Here is a 24460-nt window from a genome sequence, read left to right as displayed (position 1 = left end):
ATATATTCTCTGATAATGCTATTATCAGTAGTAGCTTAGTTGTGATGTTCCTTGAAGGATAAAGGTGAATAATTCTGTACTGATTATCATATTATTTTTTTCATTTTCTAATTTATTTTTCCCATACACTATAAAAATGTTGTATTGGCTAAACTGGTGCAGGTGAGTAAGAAATCTACTGTGGAAAAAAAAAAATGAATTTGTCATATGGGTTTGTTTGAGGTAAAAGTTTTCAGTAATACCAGCATGTTGTAAAACTGAATCATATCATAGAGCAGATAACTGATTAACCTCAGCACATTTTCTGTACTCAAGGTTGCGCCTGAAAACGGCCAGCTATATCTGTGTTGGATGTTTCTCTTAATCAGACCTTCACCTTCAGAAAAATATCCATGCTTCTATGCTTTCTTTTTAGCCGTTACCTCAAAACATCCCAGTAAGGCATTGGAATACCGTTGATCACAATATACCTGCTTTTATTATACAGTCTGTTGTTTTAACGAGTTATTGGCGCCCCTTGCCGGGCCGATAATTTGCTGCCAGTGCAACAATCGGGAACTTCCTGTTTGGGACCTGGGGTGTCAATATCGTGCATATCACAGGCAGACTTCACAAAGCCGAAGGGTGTCAAAATGACAACATAAGCTAAGTTCCTACAACTTTGACACAGATAAGGTATGTAACGCTGGCTACAGTTGATATATTCTGTCAGCTAAACTGAGGATGCACCTGCCATGATTTTTACCTTCCTGTTGTAATGTACACACACACCTTTCATTTCAAAATGTTTCTCTTCTGGTTGTAACATAGTCGTATTCCAGTTTTTGACAGATAACATGCTATAGTCAAGTAGGCTACTCTGCACGCTTATAGCTTATGTGCTGTCATTGCTAAGTTAGCTAGCATGCTATCCCCGGCTTTATCACTGCATCAACACACAAGCGTTCAACAACAACAACAACGTGCGTTCTCAAAATATATGTTTCTTCAATAACATTTCTAACATTTTGAACTTCACTAACAAAAAAGTTGTTACCATTATTATTACATGAATGGTATGTTAATCCCATTTTTTTTATTTTACTATGGTATCTGCCATTGTAATTACTACTTAATTACAGTATATGATGGCATTTTGTGAAATACCTTGCAGTGCTGATGCAGTAATTAAATACATTAATTATTCAGTTCCATGGCATTACAAACTCATACTTAACATGCTTAAACATGGTTCCACCACAGTAGTTTTTTTAAGGGTGTTCTGTGGTTTGGTTGGAGCTTTTTGGTGTATTGCTGTAAGCATGGGTTACTGTTACAGCTTAAAAAGGCAACAAAATAGCAGTTGTTAAAGGCACTGTTTTGGCGGCATGATGGACAGTAATGAGGATCAGCTGACTTCAAAACTGCTGTCTCAGCAAAGAAAAGAGTAGGAACTAGGCAGGAATTTATTTCTTTATTTGAGAGCAATTCACTTTGTGTCCTTGTTTTCTTCTAAACATGTTTGTAGCCATAAACTGATGCTGGAGTATGTTTTTTCTTCCGATTTGTGTGTCTTGTCTCTTGCAGCAGGGTGCATCATGCCGAGCTCCCTCCTGTGGGCAGTTGATGTGTATGGGAGGGTTTATAGCCTTTCGACAGCGGGACAGCAGTGGGAGCATTGTCACGATGCCCACTTGGAGTTCAAGCGTGTTGTGGCTATACAGCAGTGCTGCTGGAGCATTGCCTGTGACCACCAAATCTATCTGTACGTCCATGCAAGTGAAGTGCCCATCCGCTGCCAAGAGGAGGCATATGAAAACCAGGTGTGCTCGCAAGTAATATACAGACATTTTAGAAGTATTTGGAAAAAATCCAGCAACTCATTTTTCAACCAACAACAACAAGCAGAAAAAAATGTATACAGGAAATGTTATCAAAGAGAGGGCCCATGCGGAGCATCATTGCTGTGTGTTTGGGCCAATAAGTCTTTCAAATATCTGATAATTTGACCTTTTTAGTTAGTTCAGGTTTTACACAGTCATGTAGTGTTACTCCATAAAAACACAATAATATTAATTAATTAATAATTAATGTTATAACCTGTCCATATGCTATTATTGAAAAGTCTTTATGACTGGCATTGGCAAAATTTATACAATTCAAATTAAATAAGAATGTAAAAATGAAAGAGGTCTGTTATGCTTACAAGGGCTTTATTTTTGTTTGATTAAAATACAGTTATTTTTACATTTTAAAATAAAAGTTTTTAATTTGACTGTATTTCCTATAAGAATTTATTCCTGTGGTGGCAAAGTTGAATTTTCAGCAGCAATTACTTTAGTCTTCAGAGCTACATCATTCTTCATAAATCAATGTAATGTGCTAATATTTGATGCTCTATTAAAATTTCTTATACAGCTGTGCTGTCAAATAATTTTATGGAAATTTATGTTTTTTTTTTTCAGGATTCATTTGAAATAGAAATCTTTTAAACCATTAAAACATGTCACTTTTGACCAATTTAATGTTTCTGTGATGATGTCTTATATATATATATATATATATATATATATATATATATATATATATATATATATATATATATATATATTAAAATTAAATTAAATTAATGCATTTAGCAGATGCTTTTAACCAAAGCGACTTACAGTGCATTTAGGCTATACATTTTTACCTATCATGTATTCCCGGGGAATCTAACCCCCAACCCTCCGCTTGATAGAGCAATGCTCTACCACTTGAGCAACAGGAACACACACATATATATATATATATATATATATATATATATATATAATTCTTTTTTATATATATATATATATATTAGTGTTTATTTATACAAAGAGTACATGCTAAAAACTTTGCACATGAGGTTTGAACTAGATTTTATCATCAACACTATTATTTTTCATTAACCCTAGAGCATTTATTTTCAAATGAGACTCACTTATGTGTTTCCTGTTCCCTGACAGAGGTGGAACCCTGTAGATGGCTTCTCGGACCGGCTGCTGCCAAGTGACCGTTGGCAGTGGAGTGATGTCACAGGGCTGAAGCACCAGCCTCTGGGTGACTTTCAGCTGCCCTCTGGGAACTGGGAGTGGGAGGCGGACTGGCATGTGGATGAAAACTTTGAAGGGGAGCCCACAGAAAAAGGGGTCAGTATTGAAAAATCATTAAAAAAAAGTTTCACAGCTTACACTTGCTTTAAGCCATAGCTGATCTTCTATGTTTTTAGGGATGGACATATGCCATTGATTTTCCAGCTACTTACACAAAAGACAAAAAATGGAATTCTTGCGTGCGTCGCCGCAGATGGATACGATACAGAAGGTACAAGGCACAGGACACTTGGGTCAAGGTGTGTACCAGCACATAGGACTTGAAAGCAATTATTTATCTTATCATAAGTGTTTCTCTTTAATGTTGATGAAAAAACTTATCTCTGTGTGTCCTTGAATTTTATATGTGAGAGCAGATTCCCTCAGAGCAGACTGGGTCTCTTCCTGACCCGTTTAATGACATCACTTGTGGTGGTTGGGAGATCACTGAGGAGCCCAGAGGGTGTTTGTCACTGTGGGCAGTCTCTCTGCAGGGAAAGGTCAGAGCTCAGTTTGTCCCCCATGCTTTTATAATTCATAAAATGTTAAGTTATTACAAAGATTTAGAGAGTGCATGAATTCATGGTTCTTAGAACTCAAATGAATTTCCATTTATTGACAAGAAGATAATTTTAATTTTTTTTACTTTTGAGTAGGTGTGGTTCCGGAGTGGCATCAACCACCATAATCCCGAGGGCTCCGTTTGGGAGGAGGTGTCAGTACCAGGGGAGGTTGTGCAGATCAGCTGCGGCCCAGGTGACCTGGTGTGGGCCGTCCTGTGGGAGGGTGATCTGCTGGTCAGAGAGGGCATTGGAAGAGACTGCCTGAAAGGTGAGTGTAGTGGTGCAGTACCCTCAAAAAATTGGGTAGATGATAGACATTCGATAATATTGATGTAATCACAGGGTCAACATGGGTCACGGTGGAGTCACCAAACGCTGAAGTAGCTGCCACACACGTAGCTGTTGGTGTGAATGTAGTATGGGCTGTCACTAAAGATCATAAAGTAAGTCGTATTTTAATTGATATGGTTTTACGCTTACACATACAGTGGGGTCCAAAACCTGAGATGACTAATAAAAATGCTTCTGTTTCAATTTATTAATATATTCAAGTTCATTTTTTTGTTCAAATTCATAATGTATTGCCTATATTAGAAGAATATAGGATGTACACACTACTGTTCAAAAGTCTGGGGTCAATTAAAAAAAAAAAAATTATAGAAATGATTACATTAATCTAAGTTGCATAAAATTGGTCAAAAGTGACACTAAAGTCTTTTTCATTGATACAAATATTTCTATTTTAAATAAATGCTCTCTGTCTTTTGAATTTTCTATTCATTGAAGAATCCTAAAATAAAAAAACTGATTAAAGATAATAATAAGAAATGTTTCTTAAATTCCAAATCTGCATGTTATAATGATTTCTAAAGGATCGGGCTATTGGCATCACAGGAATAAATAACATTTTAAAATATGTTAAAATAGAAAACAGTTATGCTAATTATGTTAAACAGTTTTGTTATATTTTATTATATAGTTATTATTATATAGTTTATTATATAGTTATATAGTTTTTACTGTATTTTTGATTGGATAAATCCAGCCTTGATGAGCATAAAAGACTTACCATACCAAATCTTACTAACCCCTAACTTTTGAACTGATATGTACTTTTTTTTTTTATTGTTACACAGCTTGTTTTTCCACATCTGCTTATTACTAATAGGTCTGGATTAGACGGGGTGTGAATTCTCATAATCCTTGTGGTTCAGGCTGGATGGGTATGGTTGGAGAGATGGTCATGATCAACGTGGGTCTCAATGACCAGGTCAGAGATTAGTCATGTTTCCTCTCATTAATTCCTGTCTCTGATGTATGTTTTACATTGAATAACTGTACATATTTCAACTTAAAAAGCAGAAAAAAGACTTTTGAAGGATTAACCCAGAAACTTTCATATGAATCAGTGTATTCATCTGAGATATTAGGATCTAACGGTACGAGCCGGTTGAACATCGATACAAATATGTAACAATACAAATCGGCTGAGATGTTAAACGAATCGCGATACATTTAAGGGTTGGGAGTTTATATCAGTGTATCTTTGATGAGAACTGACTGTCTTTAGAAAAGTTTAGATTGTATTTTCTTTTCATCTTGACTTTGTATAATGCATATCAAAGTAGTGTTTATAAGCGCAGGACTGCTTTGTTTACAGCAGTCACCAAGTACTTCACAAAACTCAAGTCAGAGCATTCTATTTTTGTTTTCAAATTTTAAATGATACAATCTAATTTAGATTAAAAAAAACATCTAATGTTGCATGTATACAGCGTCTTTGTTTATAAGAGAGATTTTTTTTGTCTAATTTATTTGATTAGATTTGGGGTTTGTTTAAAAAAAAATTAGTTTTGTTATTTGACATTTCAATTTCACAAATAAATGTGCAGTATTTTGTCCAATCAATAATAAAAGGACACCTTTTCATTAAAGGGTTAGTTCACCCAAATAGCAAAATTATGTAATTAATAACTTACCCTCATGTTGTTCCAAACCCGTGAGTATGTGTTTCTAGTGAGAATTATACATTCTGAAGACATTTCAGCAGTTATTACACTGGGATCTTTGAAGGTCATCTGATGTGTCTCTGTGCTCAGGTGTGGGGTATTGGTTTTGAAGACCGGGCCATATATTTCCGCCAGGGTGTGACTCCCAGCGAGCTGAGTGGGAAGGCTTGGAAGGTTGTGTCTGTGCCAAGAGATAGTGAACGTTCCCACTCTAGCGCCAGCGCAAGCAGCCTTCAAAGGTTAGTTAATTTTGTCCATAGGCGGAAGGTTAACCAACTCCAGGGTAAGGCTAAAAGCAGCCAAATGCATTAAACATCATAAACCACTCTTTTTAGGCAACAACCAAACATGGGTGTTATGTAGGATAATAAAATATGTCTAATGGCACTGAATTTGTATTTAACGTTATTACAATTGATTAAAAACATTAGAGATTGATAATTAGGCTATATGACATTTCCTTTCCACAGTTATTCAAACAGCAAATCAATTATATAGAAAGTGACATTATCAATTACTTTGATTTATGCCGAGTTTAAGCAGACTCAAAAAAAAAAAAAAAAAAAAAAAAAAATATGGTTATAAATCACTGAACCTATATACACTGTGAAATTAATCTCTTATATTTTACGTGCATCTGTGCTTTGTTGTTCATGATGAGAAATTTCACGGAATTCAGTCTTGTGACTGTCCCATTGACTGCCAAGTAAAATACACTGTCATGGTCCAAAAAGTATGAAAGACATCGTTAGAATAGTACTTCTGTCATCAGTGGTTCAACCTTAACATTATGAAGTGACAAAAATAATTTTTGTAAGTGAAGAAAACAAAAATAATGACTTTATTCAAAAATGTCCTTGTCAACGGTCGTCTCTGTGTCTCTCCATATCACCGCATGCTGTGTATGCTCTTCAGCGCATCATTGTGGCACGGCTGATACAGAAGAGCATATGCAGCATACGGCCAAGCTTTTACGGGTTTGGAACGACATGAGGGGAAGTGATTAATGACAAAATGTTCATTTTGGGGTGGAGTATACCTTTAATTTAATGCCTAAATCAACACTGTTCATTTTCACTTCGTTAGCAACAGAACTAATAGATTTCATTTGTTTGTGCAAGGGCTTTTTCTGTCCAATTTAATGGCATTCTTGTCCCAAGTCCCCATGGCCAGGGGAAGGCTAAGCCTTTTAAGTTTAATATACCAAATATTAATATACCAAATATTAATATACCAAATATTATATCAAATATATATATATATATATATATATATATATATATATATATATATATATATATATATTTCGAAGTGATTCCTAACTTCTGGTGCTGTACTTGTTAACAATGTGTGTTTTTACGCCTTACAGCGCTGGTTGTTTCTTTGGTGCCGAGGTGCGTCTGCAGTCCCAGCCATCAGTGATGGGTGTTGCAGACCCAGAGATTGAAAGAACTGAAGGTGAAGTGGTCCCAACACCTGAGATGGGGGACGCCCATAAACCAAACATCCCCAAAGTGACCAGTAATAGCTTCATCTCAGAGCTCATGTCTGACCGTGAAGGCCAAATCAGTCGCGGTGACATCCCCTCAGCTGGCCCATCTATTCCTGAGGAGGATCACACTGAAAAAGAGGTGGAGAACAGGATTTCCCCTGACCAGGTTCTGTGTCCTAGCCAGTCAAGTGGGGTGGATCCTCAATGGAGCAATGTTGACCTAGAGAAAGCCCAGACGCACATCACATCTGGACCTGAAGACGCAGCTGAAACCAGCAGCTTGTCCTCTGTAGCCTCCTATATCTTGGCCCTGGATGAGCATTATGGGCCAGATGAGCATCTAAAATGGGCCTGGGTTAGCGGTGGGGGATGTCTGGTTGAGTGTCACACACAGCTCAACTGGTTCAACTCATTTACAGCCACAGGTCAGCCAGGTGTCATGTAAGCCTGCATGATGTATTGAAAGAAAATCAATATTGCGACATGGCGTAGTGCAAATGTCAAGGTTTAAACAATGTAATGTACGCTTAACCGGTTTGAAAAAAAAAAAGTGCAGCATTTACACAGTGCTTCAACTTCTGGAAATAAAGAAACTAGAATAGAAATATTAGTATTACAAATATTATTTCATAATCACAATAAAAATAATTATTATTTCATAATCATATTGAATTGGTCAAATCATTTTTTGGGGGGGGCAATATTGTAGGAAAGCAAAAATCATAATGTCACATATCGTGCAGCCCTATTACCATCTGTGTAACTGAATTTGATGATTCGTTTTGTCCTTGACTGTGCCAAATGTGATTGTCTCCTCAGCCCTAAACTCCTCCATGCAGGCCGTGTCTCTGTCCATCACACCTGCACAAACGGCAGAATGGCGTAAACGGATATTTGAGCAGCTCAGTGAGCGTTCCAAGAGAGAAATGGAGAATTTCAGGCATTATGAGCAGGCCATTGAACAGGTAGTCCTCACACACAAAAATATGTGATCTCATTTAATGTTTTTTTCAAAACTAACAAGGTTCGTCATTTATTTTTATTTATTTTTTGTATTATATCCAGATTGTTATTGATATAGCAACAATAAGTGTTCATACAAGTGCTCCAAGATTTAGATCAAAAGTCAGAGCAACGGTTACAGTGACCGTAGTCCGTATATAATTTGATGACTCACACCCTGATTCCTGTCCTTCTCATAGTCTGTGTGGGTGAAGAAGAGCACCATGCAGTGGTGGAGAGACTGGAAACCTCATAAGTGGGTGGATGTTCAGTTTGCACAGGAGCAGTTTTCAGGAGCAGAGGGCAAAAAAGATGGGATTCTGTTCATCTACTACACCTTCAATTGTGAAAAGAAGGTAACCTTGCATCCGTTATGGAATCAAAATGGTAGTTTTGTGGATTTTAATCCATGTTTATTAGTTTGAGGCCATCTAGTAAGGTTAGTGTACTGCTAAAAGTTGATACAATGATTTAGTTTATTTATATTTATATATATATATATATATATATATATATATATATATATATATATATATATATATATATATTAGGGCCGGGACTCGATTAAAAAAATTAATCTAATTAATTAGAGGCTTTGTAATTAATTAATCGAAATTAATCGCATTTTAATTGCATATAAATATTTGACCTGAGAACAGTGAGAAGTAATTTTTTTCACATGGATTTATAGTATACCATTGAATAATGACTGAATACATAAGCTTAAGCAACAAAATATTGTTTATTTTTGTTCAACCATGTCTAGCAGACCAGTGCAATTTTTGCCATGAAGTGTAGCAATAGCATATTTAGAAACAATTTAGAAATAGTACATTTCAGAAATTCAGGAAGCTTATAGGTGCTGGAACCTTCTGTAAAGTGTTTTTTTAAGTAAAACACAATACTGTCAATTACATTCAGATCATTGGAAACCCTGACTATTAGAAAACATCTCTCTGTTGCTTCAGAGGCCATAACATACGAAGTCCAACTCTCAATAACCTTGGCCAAAACAATAACGAGTTCAACATAAACTGTTGCACCAACAAAATAATACATAGTTCAACATAAAGTGTAAAGTCCACGCTAGCTGCTATGTGTTTTTCGTTGAGGTGATACTTGAGGCTCGATGTGCTGCAGTGATATGCGAACGCTAGTTGGTGCTCCAGTATAAACGGTCCGCCGAAATTCATCCAGGAGGGAACGTTCCGCGGTGCAAAAATAAGTTATTAAAAATGCGGGATTTTTTTTTTCTGTAATTAATTAATCTTAGTTAACGCGTTATTTTTTGTGTAATTAATTAATCTCAATTAATGCATTAAAGTCCCGGCCCTAATATATATATATATATATATATATATATATATATAGTACTTTTTGGACTTAAGTCGCATCAGTCCAAAAACTCACTCATGACGAGGAAAAAAACTAAGTCGCACTGGACTATAAGGGTGGCTTTCACATCTCTAGTTCGGTTCATTTGGTCCGAACCAAGGGCAAACAATTATACATTGTAGCATTTTTCAGCTTTTTTGGTTCCTTTTCACACCACACTGATTGCTTTGGTCCGAACCAGTTGAAATGAACCAAAATGCAGTCACATGACAACATCTACATCCCTCATTGGCCATGATGTATTTCCTAAACTGCTTTTCAATTGGTCAGAATTTATGTGAGGGAAAATTCCAACATAAGAAGAAACACGGAGACAACACAAGTATGGAGAGACGACTGTGAGAGCTGGTTTTGTCCCTGGCCATAATCTATTACATTGTTTGTATACACCACAATATGCAAACAATAAATTTCTATAATGAAGCGTGGATGCGGCTTGAAAACAACGTTCTAATGCACTGCAAACGGCCCGCTCGTAACTTTCAAGTGGAGGAGTGGATTAATTCTTCTTAACTCTGACATGCTCATGGTCATCAGACCAAATTTCTATGAGGCTCCGCACCTCCTCACTACTCCAAGTTTGTCCACGAGCTGCCATGCTCGAGGTCGGATCCCATTCTCACCACAAACGAACCGCTCCAGAGTTCATTTGAAAGCGTACTGAGAACACCTCTTCAAGCAGGTCTCGGTGCGCTTGTTTGGTCCGCCTTTAGTACGCACCCAAGTGCGATTGCTGCTTTCACATCTGCCCAAACGAACCGCACCAAACGGGGAAACAAACTCTGGTACGATTCAACCAAACTTAATGAGGCTGGTGTGAAAGCACTTATAGTCAGGTGTGATTTATCAAAATTAATTTGACATGAACCAAGAGAAAACATTACGTCCACAGTCGTGAGAGGCGCTACTGAGAGAGGACTATTTGGAGAGGACTACTGAGCAGCATAGAGCGCCCTCTCGCGGCTGTAGACGGTAATGTTTTCTCTTGGTTCATTTCTCTTGGTTCATGTCAAATTAATTTTGATATATAAGTCGCACCTGACTATGTCGCAGGACAAGCCAAACTATGAAAAAAAGTGCGACTTATAGTCCGGAAAATACGGTATACATATACACACACACTAATATATATGTATCAAGGTGAAAGTCATCATAGCTCGCGTAGTATAGACCCAGCTCCCAACTCAACTTTGAAAATAGATTAACGGCGATATTTTTTCTATCGCCCAATAAGAGTCTCACGTTAACGCAGCACATTAACGCAGATAACGACCCACCACTAATATATGTATATGTATATAGGCACACATTTACCTTTTCCCTACTGGCAAAATGGACCATACATTTATTACACGTTATTATACTATAGCTGAAACCTAATAAAAGAATCGAAAATGTACAAGGCCTTGATGACCATTTCTGTAGGAAATGCACAACTGATAAAATATTTAATTTTAAGAAATTAATACTTTTATTCAGCAGGGTGCATTAAATTAATCAAACTTGATAGTAAAGATGTGTAATTTTACTCAATATTTCTATTTCAAATAAACATTACACAGCAAATTTTTTGCTCATCAAGAAATCTTGACAAAATTTATCACAGTTTAACAGTTTTATTAATAGATCATAATAATATTGTTTTTGTGTCTTTGTCAAATAATAATAATAGTCTAAATATATATTGATCACAAAAATATATATTATAATTGAAAAATCTTATAAACATCAAACTTTTAAATGGTAGTTTATATGAACATGAATCTGTGCTTGAAGAGTAATTTTATGTGGTCTCTAGATTGACTTATTTGATCAGTTCAACCTGTTTTACCTTTGCTTTGAGTCTTTTCTGTTCTCTCTCTGTCCAGTATCTCCATGTGTTCATTAATGAAGTGACAATCCTGGTGCCAGTACTGAATGACTCCAAACACACATTTGCCATCTATACAGCAGAGCGAACCAAACAGAGGTGGCCTATCCGCCTGGCTGCGCCCACAGAGCTGGAGATGCACGACTGGGTGAGGAGAGAACGTTAATCATGGGAAACTGATTCTCAACAGCTTGCAATGCACTCTTGCTATTTAACTGACAGTTTGTTCATCCTATCAGCTGGCTCTGCTCAGTGTGTCCTGCTGTGACTCTAGAGGTATTCAGGGCCCTCCCTCAAAACAAGCCATCTGGTCGGTCACCTGTAAAGGTGACATCTTTGTGAGCGAACCTACAAAAGAACTAGAGGCATTTGTCTACCCTACACCCTGTGATCAGATGTAAGAATCAGATGACTGATTGATGATTGTTTTCTGAAAACTTTCAGTCAAAGGACCACTTCTGTACCTTGACAAGCATCCTAATTAAAGGATGGATTAGATTAACTTCAAACTTTTTTTAAGATTCCCAAAATGTTTTATTTTTAAGCTTGTCCCCCATCCAGATATTTAACTACTCTCAACTTTTTCATAAAATTTTTATAGTAAATGTATTAAGTTTTAAAATCAAGCGAAGTTACAATTTGACTAAGAACATTCTCACCAGAACCACTGGGTTTTTCCAAAAACTTCTGAAAAATTTAATAAAATAAATTATATAATATATATATATATATATATATATATATATATATATATATATATATTAATAATAGCATGCATCATTACAGTCACACATAACATCAAAAGATCCGCAACATAACACATTAAAGTTAAATTCACTTGATAGTTCAAAAAGTCTTCATAAATTTGGACATAGATGAAACATAGTTTAAAGAGGTCAAAGAATACCTAATTAAAGTTTAGTGTCAGTGAGTAAAAACAGTAATAATGGGAAATATTCTTAATCATAATATTATTAAAGGGTGGGTGAAATGCTCGTTTTCACCCAATATCCTGTTAATTTTGAGTACCTATAGAGTAGTACTACATCCTTCATAACTCCAAAAAGTCTTTAGTTTTATTATATTCATAAGAGAAAGTCTGTACCGATTTTTCCCGGAAAAACACGACCTTTAACTTAAAATAAGTGTTTTACTAACATGTTTTAAAATGTAATTTATGATGGCATACTGTATATATCATGTGATGGCAAAGCTGAATTTTCTGCAGCTATTTCTTCTTCATGTGTCACATGATCCTTCAGAAATGATTCTGATTTGATGCTTAAAGGGTTAGTTCCCCAAAAAATTTAATTAGCCCATAAATTACTCAGCCTCAAGGCATCCTAGGAGTATTTCTTTCAGAAGAATCCAGTCAGAGTTATATAAAAAAAATTGAAAGGTCTTTGATCTTTCAAGCTGTTTAATGGCACTCTGTGGGTGTTGCAGTGCTTCAGTCTAAAAGAAGTGATATAAAAAGCCAAATAAACGATTAGTTCATTTTGAATATGGATATTTTCTTACAAAAACGCATCGATTTACTACAGGAGGCCTTTGTTTACCCCCCAGAGCCATGTGAGAAACTTTTTATTTTGGATGGGCGCTTTTTATATCACTTCTTTTGGACTGAAGTACTGCAACACCCGCTGAGTGCCATTAAATAGCTTGAAAGATCAAAGACGATATTTAATCTAACTCTGACTGGATTCGTCTGAAAGAAGAAGGTCATATACACCTAGGATGCCTTTAGGGTGAGTAATTAACTTTTGGGTGAACTAACCTTTTTAAGAAACATTTCTTATCATTATCAATGCTGAAAACAGCTGTTTAAACTTTTTTTTTAAGGATTTTTAATATAGAGCATTTATAGACAATTTACAAGTCTTTGTTTTCACATCCTTACCATCTTTATTTTGCACCTTTACTGAATAAAGGTATTGAATTCTTAAAATAAATTGTAAAAAAAATGAAGACCCCAAACTTGTGAACAAGTGTATATTTATAAATGTCATATTTGTCCACTGCTCTGTGAGGAAAAAAAAATCTTTATCATGGATAGGTTCTGGCGTCAAGTCGGAGGGCATTTGCGTATTATTGAGTCCAACAGTCTTGGTGTGGTGTGGGGGATTGGCTATGACCACACTGCCTGGGTCCACACTGGAGGCTATGGAGGAGGCTTCTTCCAGGGTAAATGCATCACCTCTTTCTAAACCAATCAGTGTTTTTCATGTATTTTAATAACATAATGTATGTATCTTACACACACAGGTTTGGCAAGCAGCCCAAATAACATCAACACACAGACTGACGTGAAGAGTGTTTATATCTATGAGAACCAGCGCTGGAATCCTGTCACTGGTTACACTAACAGGTGAATTCTGAGTGTGATGTTTGTTATCCAGGATTGTTGAGTATGCTCTCTGCTGTGCCTCACTGTTTCTCCTCCAGGGGTCTCCCTACTGACCGTTACATGTGGAGCGATGCCTCGGGTCTGAAGGAGTGCACTAAAAACAACACAAAACCACCCTCCCCTAACTGGACTTGGGTTTGTCCTGTGATAAATTTCCTCCAAATACATAAAGAAATTAACTCTGAATGACATCTGGCTGCTTCATTGCTGCAAACCGTTGTATGTGTGCATGCTCCCTAATATTTTGCAGGTGTCAGACTGGACTATTGACTATGCTGTGTCAGGTGGGACAGACAGAGAGGGCTGGCAGTATGCAGCTGACTTTCCTGCGTAAGTTATATTGGTTATTAGCATTGCCAGTGCATCTTATAACATAAAAAGCACATTCTTCAAGTGTGAAAACTAGCTAACTGTTAATTTTTCTGAATGTATTTACCTTTCTAGGTCATACCACGGATATAAAACATTGAAGGACTTTGTCCGGCGCAGACGTTGGGCCAGGTATCTAGCACTTAATGTAGGGGACTTGATTGTAAAGATTAAATTATTAAATTAGTTAAATTATTAGGAATAAATTGATAAAAGAAAAAAAGTGTTCCTGTGGCAAAAGGTTGTGGGTTCGATTCTCAGGGAACAAATGTTAGCTAAAAAATGTTAGCCTGAATAAGTCGCTTAAGCATCTGCTAAATGCATAAATTGAACTAAATTTTTTAAAGTGTAAAAAAACAAAAAAAAAGTAAATGACAATAAAAATATTAAGTAGCCAATAGAAATATTAATTCAGTGTTGGTACACTTCCTCAAAATGTTAATCAATTTTTTCTAATTGTTCAATTTGGCTCCTGTCACCAATTCTTAACCATCATCTTCCACCTTAGAAAGTGTAAACTTACAACAACTGGCCCTTGGCAGGAAGTCCCGCCTATACCTTTGAGTGACATCACAATCCTGCCTTGTGGACCAAAGAGCACAGTGGAGCAGGTGCCATTATGGGCCATCAGCAACAAAGGAGACGTCTTGTGTCGTCTGGGTGTCACTTCACTTACCCCTGGAGTAAGAGCCAAATTCCTTATTTGTTTTGTGTAGTGATGAACGATAAATATCGGCTGATATTTAATGCACATCTTGTCAGTAAAGTTCTGTAATCAGCGGTAAATCTCTACATGTGGATGATTTTACATGTAGAGATTTAACTCTGATTACAGATCAGACTTTACTGACAAGATTTGCATTAAATATCTGCCGAAATTTATTGTGCATTTATCATGCATCCACAGTTTTGTGTTCAGTAGTTCCAATGCAAAAAGTGTACAAATACTTCACAAACAATAGAACAGCAATGTAAGCCTGACTGATGACATGGCTTGATCGCAGGGGTCGTCATGGTTACATGTTGGAACCGACCAGCCATTCAAGTCGATTTCCATTGGTGCTGTCCACCAGGTTTGGGCCATCGCTAAGGATGGCTCTACGTATTTCAGGGGCTCTGTGTCTACCCAGAACCCGACAGGTGAGGGAATAACCTTCTATCACAAAGCCTGTTTATGTATGACCTTATGAAAATTCAACAATACATACTTGTCTCTCACTTTACATTTTAATGCAAGTCATGCCTGTCATGCTGATGTTGCAGCATTGCTTGTATTTCTGCAGAAGCATTAGAAAGGTTTGATCTGTTTGCAGGAGATTGCTGGTATCACATCCCCTCTCCAACCGGACAGAAGCTCAAACAGGTGTCAGTGGGCGGGATGTCTGTATATACAGTAGATGAAAATGGTACACCTATACAAGACACACTGATAAAAAGGTGTTAATACATCAGTGGCCACTGATACTTTTCAAAAGTGGGGAAGCGCAGATGTTACTAATCAATGGAAAAATGTGGTATTGCTATTAAATGCTTACCTAATGACTAAAATTACATTTAATTTAATCAATAATTGATCAAACTTAAGGTTAACTGTATTTTTACAGCAAGATGCAAGTTAATTATTTTTGATATTATTTATACATATTTTTAAAGAAATCAATTATTTTATTCAACAAAGATGCTTATATAATTATAATGTAAGATAAAAAATGCATATATATTTCAAATAAATGCTGTTCTATTTAACATTCTATTCATCAAATAATCCTGAAAAAGTATCACAGTTCCCAGCACAACTGTTTTCAAAATTAACAAAAATAAATAAATAAATAAAATGTTTACACTAAATCATCATATGATTCGTAAAGAATCATGTGAAACTGAAAATTGGAGTAATGAAAATTATGCTTTCCCATCACAGAAATAATTGCATTTTAAAATATAAAATTCCTGTGCAGTCTAAAGCAAGTTCCATACATGATGGTTTATTTAAAACTGTCAAATATAAATTGACCCATTGTTATAGTTATGATTCTGTGTATGGTTTTGTGTGAGCAGGTAACCTGTGGTACAGACATGGTGTGACCCCCATTTTGCCTCAGGGGTCATCATGGGAGCACATCTCCAACAATGTGCGCAAGGTGTCTGTGGGACCTCTGGACCAGGTCTGGACCATCTCCTTATAACCAGTTATTGCAGTCTAACTACTGCAGGTTCACTTCTCTGCTTAATGCCTTAATGTTTTGTTGGGGGGGTTTTCCCCAAGGTGTGGATCATTGCTGATAAGGTACAGGGGAGTCACAGTTTGAGCTGTGGCACTGTGTGTCGCCGGCTGGGGGTGCTACCAAATGAACCCAAAGGGCACTCATGGGACTATGGCATTGGGGTGAGCACTGCTGACATATTCTTCATGCTCACTAGTCACTAATAATACTTTGCAGAATGGATAGAAAATAATAAATCATCTGTTTCTTTCAGGGTGGATGGGATCATATAACTGTTAGAGGAAATGCCATGGAGGCACCTCGCATCCAGATGCCATCCCTGACTGACAACGGCAGCACGTCCACTGCAAACCAGTAACCAGCCCGAAGATGAACGGAAACCCAGTGGGCTGTTAGTCAAACAGCGGAGCTCTTCATGCTAACCCTCTCTACTGTAGCCATGAATTGTTTTCTTCCCTTCTGTAGCGCTTCTCTTGTACAGAGCAGAATTACTCAATCACTCTTAACAAATCGTGTGACTCAAGCACATGCACAAGCAGAGCACTCTGTGTTTTTGTTTGTACCTCCGCTGAATTCACATTTTCTAGTTATTTTAAAAGATGTTTTCTTGTTTCGAGGGCTCTCGTGGATATAGAGGCCACTTCCAGTAATGCCCTCTTCCTTTTTAACACTCCCATCATTCTTCATTATGATTTTTACTTCGTACTTTTGGTAAGAGGATCTTAATTTTTTTTTTTTTTTTTTTGATTTGATAAAATCACAATTGCCCATTTGCCTTTTTGATCCTTTATTTGAATCCGGGGCATTAAATACAAAAAGTCTCAATGTACGCTACTGAAAGTACATTACAAGCATTTTATATTGAACATTACACACAAACAACATTTTTAAATAAACACCTGCTTCTGGGAATTTTCCTGCTCGGCTGCAGAGCCGTTAAACATTAAGAGTAAAAGAGTCTGTAATACTTTCATCATCTGCTTGTATTGGGTTATTGGTAATGTTCTTATTCAAAGCTGAGACAGCACAGTGATTTTGCACAGATACACTACTGTTCTGAAATATGGGGTCAGTAAGATTTTTTTTTTTTTTTTTTTAAAGAAATTAATACTTTCATTCAGCAAGGATGCATTAAATTAACTAAATTGACAGTAAAGGATATTATATTGTGAAAGATATGTTTAAAAAATAAATGCTGTACTTTTGAGATTTATTCGGAATCTTTGAAAAAAAACGTCACTGTTTCGAAGCAGCACAACATTTTTCAACATTGATAATTGTTTCTTGAGCAACAAATCAGCATGTTTAAATGAGTGATGACAATTTCCACAATATATTACAGTTTTTACTTTGATCAAATAAAAGCAGTGGTGAGCATAAGATACCACAAAAAAATCTTACTGACCTTTAAGTTTTTAATGGTAGTGTAAGTTCAGACGCTTATTCAGCTTTTGTCACTGATGAAAGAGTGCAGTATTTTGCACTTGAAAATGTGAAGACAATGTTGTGAAACATTTCTCAGGATGTCAGCATATTTCATTTCATTCATAGATATATAGGTGGTTTAATTCTGGTTAAAGGCAGCACGTTTTCAGAAAGTTACAGTATTTATAACAAATCTTTCCAAATGGTTGGGAAAATTGTTAGGATGAATAGTTTGTTAAATTAAGATATGTTGTACATGTGGATGTATACATTTAAATATTTAAGGGTAATTACGGTCCTAATGTGAAACTGCATCAATTATGTGACACCCTTAAGGGAATTGTTTAAGGTTGCTTCTGTACATACAAAGAAATTACATGCAGGCATGAGAGAAACCACTGGAAAAAGAAAAGGATAATATAGTTTTAAATTATTCAATGTAGATAAATAACAGGGTAATGAGTCATTATTCGGGTACAGTAAACTCCTCTCAGTTTCATATGTGTATGGTTTGTGTCCTCTGAATAAATATGAAATCTGCTCCAAAACTTTGCATTTTTTCATATGAAATACCTACTCACCCTGTTAAAGGGATAGTTCACCCAAAAATAAGAAATATGAATTAATTTCATTGAACACAAACATTGTTTTTTGTTTGTCATTACAATAAAGGTCGGGGGGTCCAGTGATGATGGACCCCACTGACTTTCACCATTTGAGCAAAGCATCTTCTTTTGTCACAGAGTGGGGTAAAGTATATTAATGACCAGCACACTGTGTCCTGTCATAATCCAAAGAGTTACTGCTAGCAATTTGGCAATGATAACGGCAAATAACTATTTTATAAAAAAATTTATGGACAACATAATCCGTGCATATTCTGTACATAAATTAGCTTGTTTATGGACCAGCTTTAGCTTGTAAACTGGGTTATTCAAACAGACCCTTTTGTTAGTCTTCAGAGCTGGTATTTACCATCTTGCATGTATCATGCATGTATTTACACCGCGCTCCCTGAGTCTGTGACAGTGTGTGTTAGCTGCCCTGGCTGAAGCTGTGAATGTGGCTCAGGTAGTTGGACAGATCCTCCTCTCCCTCCTCCTGTAGATGCTGTTGATAACACTGCAGGAGCCGGGAGGCGTTAGTCTCCATGTGACTGGCACTTGACATGCCCAGGATGATTGTGGTTAAGGACTTAATGTAGTTCTTTGCCAGTGTGAGAGTCTCGATCTTGGAAAGTTTCTTGTCTGTTTTGACGTGAGGAATGGTCTCCCTTAGGGCCTGAAAGGCGTTGTTGAGTTTGTGCATCCTCTGCCTCTCTCTCTCATTGCTCTCCAGCCTGCGGACGTTGCGTTCCTTGGCGCTGCCGTGCAGACGCCTGCGACGCGGACCCATGCGGGAACCGCCGTTCCTCTCACCCCTCAATGTTCTCCACGTCCCACCCAGCCTCACGGATGCCTCTGAACCCTCCTGCTCGCTGGAACCTGGCTCTGTTTCCAGTGTGAAGTCTGGGTCGTCCTGTTCTGCCCAAGACTGTCTGCCCCGCTTTGACCCCTTTCCTTTGGACTTCATACTTGACTCACTCACCCACACCCTGGTGTAGGCCCTAGGATATTATCATACACATTTGATTGGAGGAAATGAACATGCAAAATAACATTATATATCTATATAAACGGCTGTAATGAAGTGGATACTGAAAATGATTAATTACATCTCAAGTGCTCTCTGAATACTTGGCAAGCTTTAGCTTGTTTTAACATTCTATAGGCTACTATCTGTTTAGATTACAAGGCATTCTTCCAGATAATGTGTAATACCCTTCCCTAACGTAAGTTACACCAGTGTTAGTTACACTATTATCTGCATTATCTGTTCAAAAGTGTGAAACTTTTTCAGAAAATACAGAAAAAATCTACTATTGATAATGAAATACAGAAAAGTCAACTATTCATTAGGAAATTGATATTATTAAGCCATACATGCTGACATAATTACACTAGATTCATCAAGTAAACAATGCAAATTCATATTGTCTCTATACGTTGTGTATTATAAGCTGTCAATCATCTCTGGTTTCTGGGGTGGGGAGGGGGTGGGATAGAGTTTTTGCTTACCTCAAAATAATATTCCACCAAACTCGTGGCGATGTCTGCGCGATAAAAGGCTTGCGATGATAGTTGACGTGTGGCTCTGTGGTCGTCCTGACAGCCGCAGTCAGAATGAAATGATAACGGTCACGCGCTCTACCTGTTCCTGCTCGACGTCCACGTAGCGCTTTTGTGGCCAATCAAAGGAGGGATCCGCTTCGTCTCGAGTCACCCATGAGTTGGCACAAGCATCGGAAATAACGATCTGAAACTTTGTTCACGCTTTCAGATGGTAATGTAGCGGTCTGTGATATAGCTGCTGCTACTGCAGGTGGTACATAGTCTACAGTGAGGACTATAAATGTTTTTATTTTAAAATAAGTTATAGCTGTGAAGGAGTTACCAATGCAAATCGCAGACTGTTATATTGATCAAGTTGATGTAGCTTAGAAAGAAAAGAAAATTACAGACAATGGTAGCCTAGGTAGTTTCATGCACAAGATTGAATTGGAAGGTTATATTATTTCCATGGTACTTTATCAGGTGAAACACTGTCTAATATTTGCTTAGACCTTTGCATTTCAAATGGCCATATCATTTAAACACCTTCATGAGCTATATGGTTCTTTGATTATTATTATTACTATTATTGCTGTTGTATTTTGGTATACATGTGTGTTTTGTCAAAAATATCCCTATAAGGATTATTATTATTATTTTTCTTATGTTAAAATGTTGAGACACACTGTTTTAAAGTCCTTTTTGGAACCTTTTGTACCTCTCCTATAAGTATCAGGCTTCTTCCTGGAACCTTTATTTGTAGAAGAGTAGATGTGTGCAAAGAACCACCCTATTCATAAACTGTGCTATCAGACAGATCAAACACAGACATGTTTATTTTTTACCTGAGTACGGCGAACCTGTTCTAAGAGGGCCTGCATTAAGATAAAGTCCTTTTGTTCTCATTCGAATCTTCAGTTGTGTTTAATACAATGTTTGCAGCATTGCAGAAGGACGACTAGAAATATAATTTTGCACAAGGGATGGATACTCATTTTGTATATTTTACATAATAGTGAGACACAAGTAACGTGGCGCTGGACAAACAGGACATTTTCGCATAGTTCCTGGGAACACGTACATTTCACACCTGTTTAATTCACAGCAGATATCCGCTCAAATGTTCCCTCCCCCACATCACTGATGGCCTTGGTCGAGCAGCGTTGGACACAGGCTGAGCGAGACTGGTCTCAGAGCTGAGACTATGGAAACAGTTTCTATCCCAACCCTCAGTTTATTTAGTGTGGAACCTCCGGTATATACACCACTTACACTGATAACAATCTGCCTGTAAGCAAAGTGCTACAGACAAAGCTTGAAAAACAAAACCATGCTCACAAACAGGCATAAAAACTATTCAAACACAAGTAAAGAACTTCTGATCAATCTTACATGCAAATCCATCCAGGTATCAACTGTAGTAGTAGTAGTAGTAGTCTAGTTTATCAGCACTTGGTAGTAGCCTACTGATATATTGCACCTCATCCATAACGCACTTTTATAGTTTACAACTGTTCAACATTGTGTTCAATTTCAAGATAAATTTTTGATTTGCATACTCCACACAAGAGGTATCTCCTAAAGTCCTTCTCAAATTTCCCTTGAGTAAATAAGTCACTCATTAGCAACCCCATGCTAAGCGCTACATTCCTGCGTGGGGAGACTGTGAGATGTAAATGACAAATGAAAACACTGTCAGAAGCTTAAAAGGGTGTGTGATGAGAATTTTAGGCCATAAGGGACCATGTGCACAAACTATTTTGATTAGTAAACAAACATAATGTTTTATGGCTCAATCAAGGCCCAAAGCTCACAGCTGGCTGCCTTCAAGGCTAAATACAAAAATAGCTGTTTAAACATGGAGCCTTTCTCTGCTGCTCTGCACACCTGATGTTTCTTCACACAGAAGAGTGTTTAAATGAAGTCAAAGGTAAATTGTTTCATTGAATGAATGTTAGATGATGTCAGATATGAAAACTGATCATTTTGTTTCCAAACCCTTATGATGTTGTCTTCTACACAAAAGGAGATATTTAGCAGAATGTTCAAGTTGCTCTTTTTCCTATGACACTTATTGGTAACCTGGGGCTGTAAAGCTACATAAAAGCATTGATTTGACTTGTGCAGTCTATATAACAAGTCTTTTGGAGTGATGACGTAATTATCTGAAGGAAAAAGACCAAAAGACTTGGTCACCATGGTCAAAAGAGCAGCGTGAACATTCATTCTGAATTTCCTGCATCATATGAGTTTGAAAACTGGACCAAAATGATCTGGCATGCTTCATCCAATAACTTTATGCTAATAATGTTCTCTGTTTTGCTTCCTCACAATTACGTGATGATTAAAAAAAAAAACAGACCATCTAATTTTAGTGGTTATACACACATTTCTCTGTAATCTGACCTGTAATGTGAGCTAATAGATCACCCATTGATGTCATACTGCCACTTGTGTCATCATCTGTGATCTGACTGGACACAACAGCAGCCAGGGACTAGTGTATTAAAGCCTGACTCACGCAGCGTCATAAAAGGGGAAAGAGGGGGACAAGTCAGTTTTTCCATGACCCAAAAGCTGGTCAGACGAGAGTGGGAAAAGTACAAGCTGTGATGTCAGTATGGCTTGAACAGATGCTAAGAAAATGCATCTTCATAATACACATACAGAAAACATCTGCTTATATATATGTGTGTATATATATATGTGTATATATATATATATATATATATATATATATATATATATATATATATATATATATATATATATATATATATATATATATATATATATATATATAACTGTGGTTTGTTTGAATAATTTAATAATAACAAAGCTTATTTTTTTATAATAATACAAATTAATACTATTATTTTTTTATTATTGTTTTTTTTTTTTTTTTTTTTTTTTTACTTGTGCCCATCTCACATTTCTGGTAAAGATCATTCACTTTTCTTTAAAAATGGCCTGTAATATAAACCATTTAACTCATAATAACATTTTGCAGACCATGCAAACCATTAATAACCACTGATAATTATTAATAATAACTATGTAATGACTTTCCACTGACCAGATGAAAATTGTAAAATTAAAATTGTAACAGTAACATAGACTTTTCTGCTTCTGAGAGAAAAGCAGGTCAGCATGAACCAATCCTGCAGCTGTAAGGGGATGCCTCAGAGCTTCAGAAGGCATGAATATGTGCAGTAGGTGTCTCCACCTGCTTTGTAGAGCTGGTTGTTTTCTTTATTCATGTGGATTGTGTCAAAACAGGAAATATTCTCTTGCAGCACACACACACTAGCCTCCGTGCATTACTTGGTAGCAGTAAATATTTGTCTAGCAACACAAGATCTTCTGTTATGACACTTCTTCTAACAGGAAACCTGTAAAACCACTTCACAATCTATCATTCAGCACACTGTTGGAACCAAACAGGCTTTATATCATTTTATTAAATTTCAGTTGGCTTTCCTGTAAATGTGTGCTGGTTTCAACTTTGTATTTGACTTTAATGTTAGCAATCAATTGCACAGTGCATCTGAGGTGCTTGAGGGTATATTAAGTTGCTTCCTTTTCACCGGTAAGGACATCTTTCTTGTGCTGGGCTGTAGCAGGAGCATTGAGCATTGAGACTCCAGATAAAGACCTATGAGGGCAAATTAAATCCCTATTTTTATTCATTTATTTTAGGTGTGAAGCTACTATGTGATGTTTCTGTGCACAGAGTGAAAAAGCTTTGAAACCTTTTACATTTTACTGAGAGAGAAAGTCTTTTCAGGAATTATTGCCAACCACAAAGGAAAAGCTCACCCAAAAATGAACATTTGCTTAAAATGTTCTCACCCTCAGGCCATTTAAGATGTAGATTAGTTTGTTTCATTAACAAAACAGATTTGGAGATATTTAGCGCTACATTACTTGCTCACCAGTGTATCTCCTGCTGTGAATGGGTGCCGTCAAAACAAGAGTTCAAACATCTGATAAAAGCGTCACAATAATCCACAAGTACATGACTCCAGTCTGTCAATTAATGTCTTATGAAGTGAAAAGTTGCGCGTTTGAAACAAATCTTTAAACCACTGCTTCTGACCAAAATACGTTTTGGTCAGAAATGTTAACAATTAAAATAAAATTACGTGCTTTTTTTTTAACAGGCAATTTTAATAATATTAATAAAAATGCTGAATGATGTCCAGTTTAAAAAGTACAAATTTCTGGATAGGTGTCCCTGAATGTTTACATGACCCTTACCCGTAGACTATGGGGGTACGTAAGACAAGAAAGCTTTGAAAACACTGATTCAGAGTAACCGAATCCCTTGAAATATATGTGTTTTATTAGTTGATTCGGTAAGCCTGAAAAACCAGGGAAGTTCTGAATCCTCAGGTAAACAGTTTTTACGGATGGCCAAACGGCCGTACAATCATGTGGAATGCATCAATTATTTTC

At 36.6% G+C, this 24460-nt stretch overlaps 2 protein-coding genes across 3 annotated transcripts; one reads left to right on the top strand and one right to left on the bottom strand.

The window, feature by feature from the left end:
• Positions 1-519: 519 nt before the first annotated feature.
• LOC113056235 (tectonin beta-propeller repeat-containing protein 1-like) lies at positions 520-18400 on the top strand. Of its 2 annotated transcripts, none has more exons than XM_026222842.1 (25): positions 520-675; positions 1570-1802; positions 2970-3152; positions 3233-3355; positions 3473-3595; positions 3752-3926; positions 4001-4101; positions 4827-4928; positions 5758-5906; positions 7037-7584; positions 7979-8124; positions 8362-8517; positions 11425-11574; positions 11666-11823; positions 13483-13610; positions 13692-13794; positions 13872-13968; positions 14084-14163; positions 14278-14334; positions 14711-14885; positions 15207-15342; positions 15516-15608; positions 16261-16367; positions 16469-16588; positions 16681-18400. In XM_026222842.1, exons 2-25 carry the CDS (start codon positions 1578-1580, stop codon positions 16783-16785), a joined length of 3540 nt encoding a protein of 1179 aa, XP_026078627.1. In that variant the 5' UTR covers positions 520-675; positions 1570-1577; the 3' UTR covers positions 16786-18400. The 2 variants fall into 2 exon arrangements, with proteins under 2 accessions (XP_026078627.1, XP_026078626.1); XM_026222841.1 differs by having other exon boundaries at positions 1567-1802.
• On the bottom strand, positions 17140-22663 carry LOC113056238 (class A basic helix-loop-helix protein 15-like). Its single transcript, XM_026222849.1, has 2 exons — positions 19970-22663; positions 17140-19458 (listed from the first exon to the last, which is right to left on the bottom strand). Exon 2 carries the CDS (start codon positions 19422-19424, stop codon positions 18888-18890), a length of 537 nt encoding a protein of 178 aa, XP_026078634.1. The 5' UTR covers positions 19425-19458; positions 19970-22663; the 3' UTR covers positions 17140-18887.
• Positions 22664-24460: the final 1797 nt, after the last annotated feature.

This window comes from Carassius auratus, chromosome 37 (genome assembly GCF_003368295.1).
Source record: "Carassius auratus strain Wakin chromosome 37, ASM336829v1, whole genome shotgun sequence".
Lineage (NCBI taxonomy): Eukaryota > Metazoa > Chordata > Actinopteri > Cypriniformes > Cyprinidae > Carassius > Carassius auratus.
The sequence above is the reverse complement of the archived record's forward strand: the minus strand, read 5'-3'. Positions and strand labels throughout refer to the sequence as shown.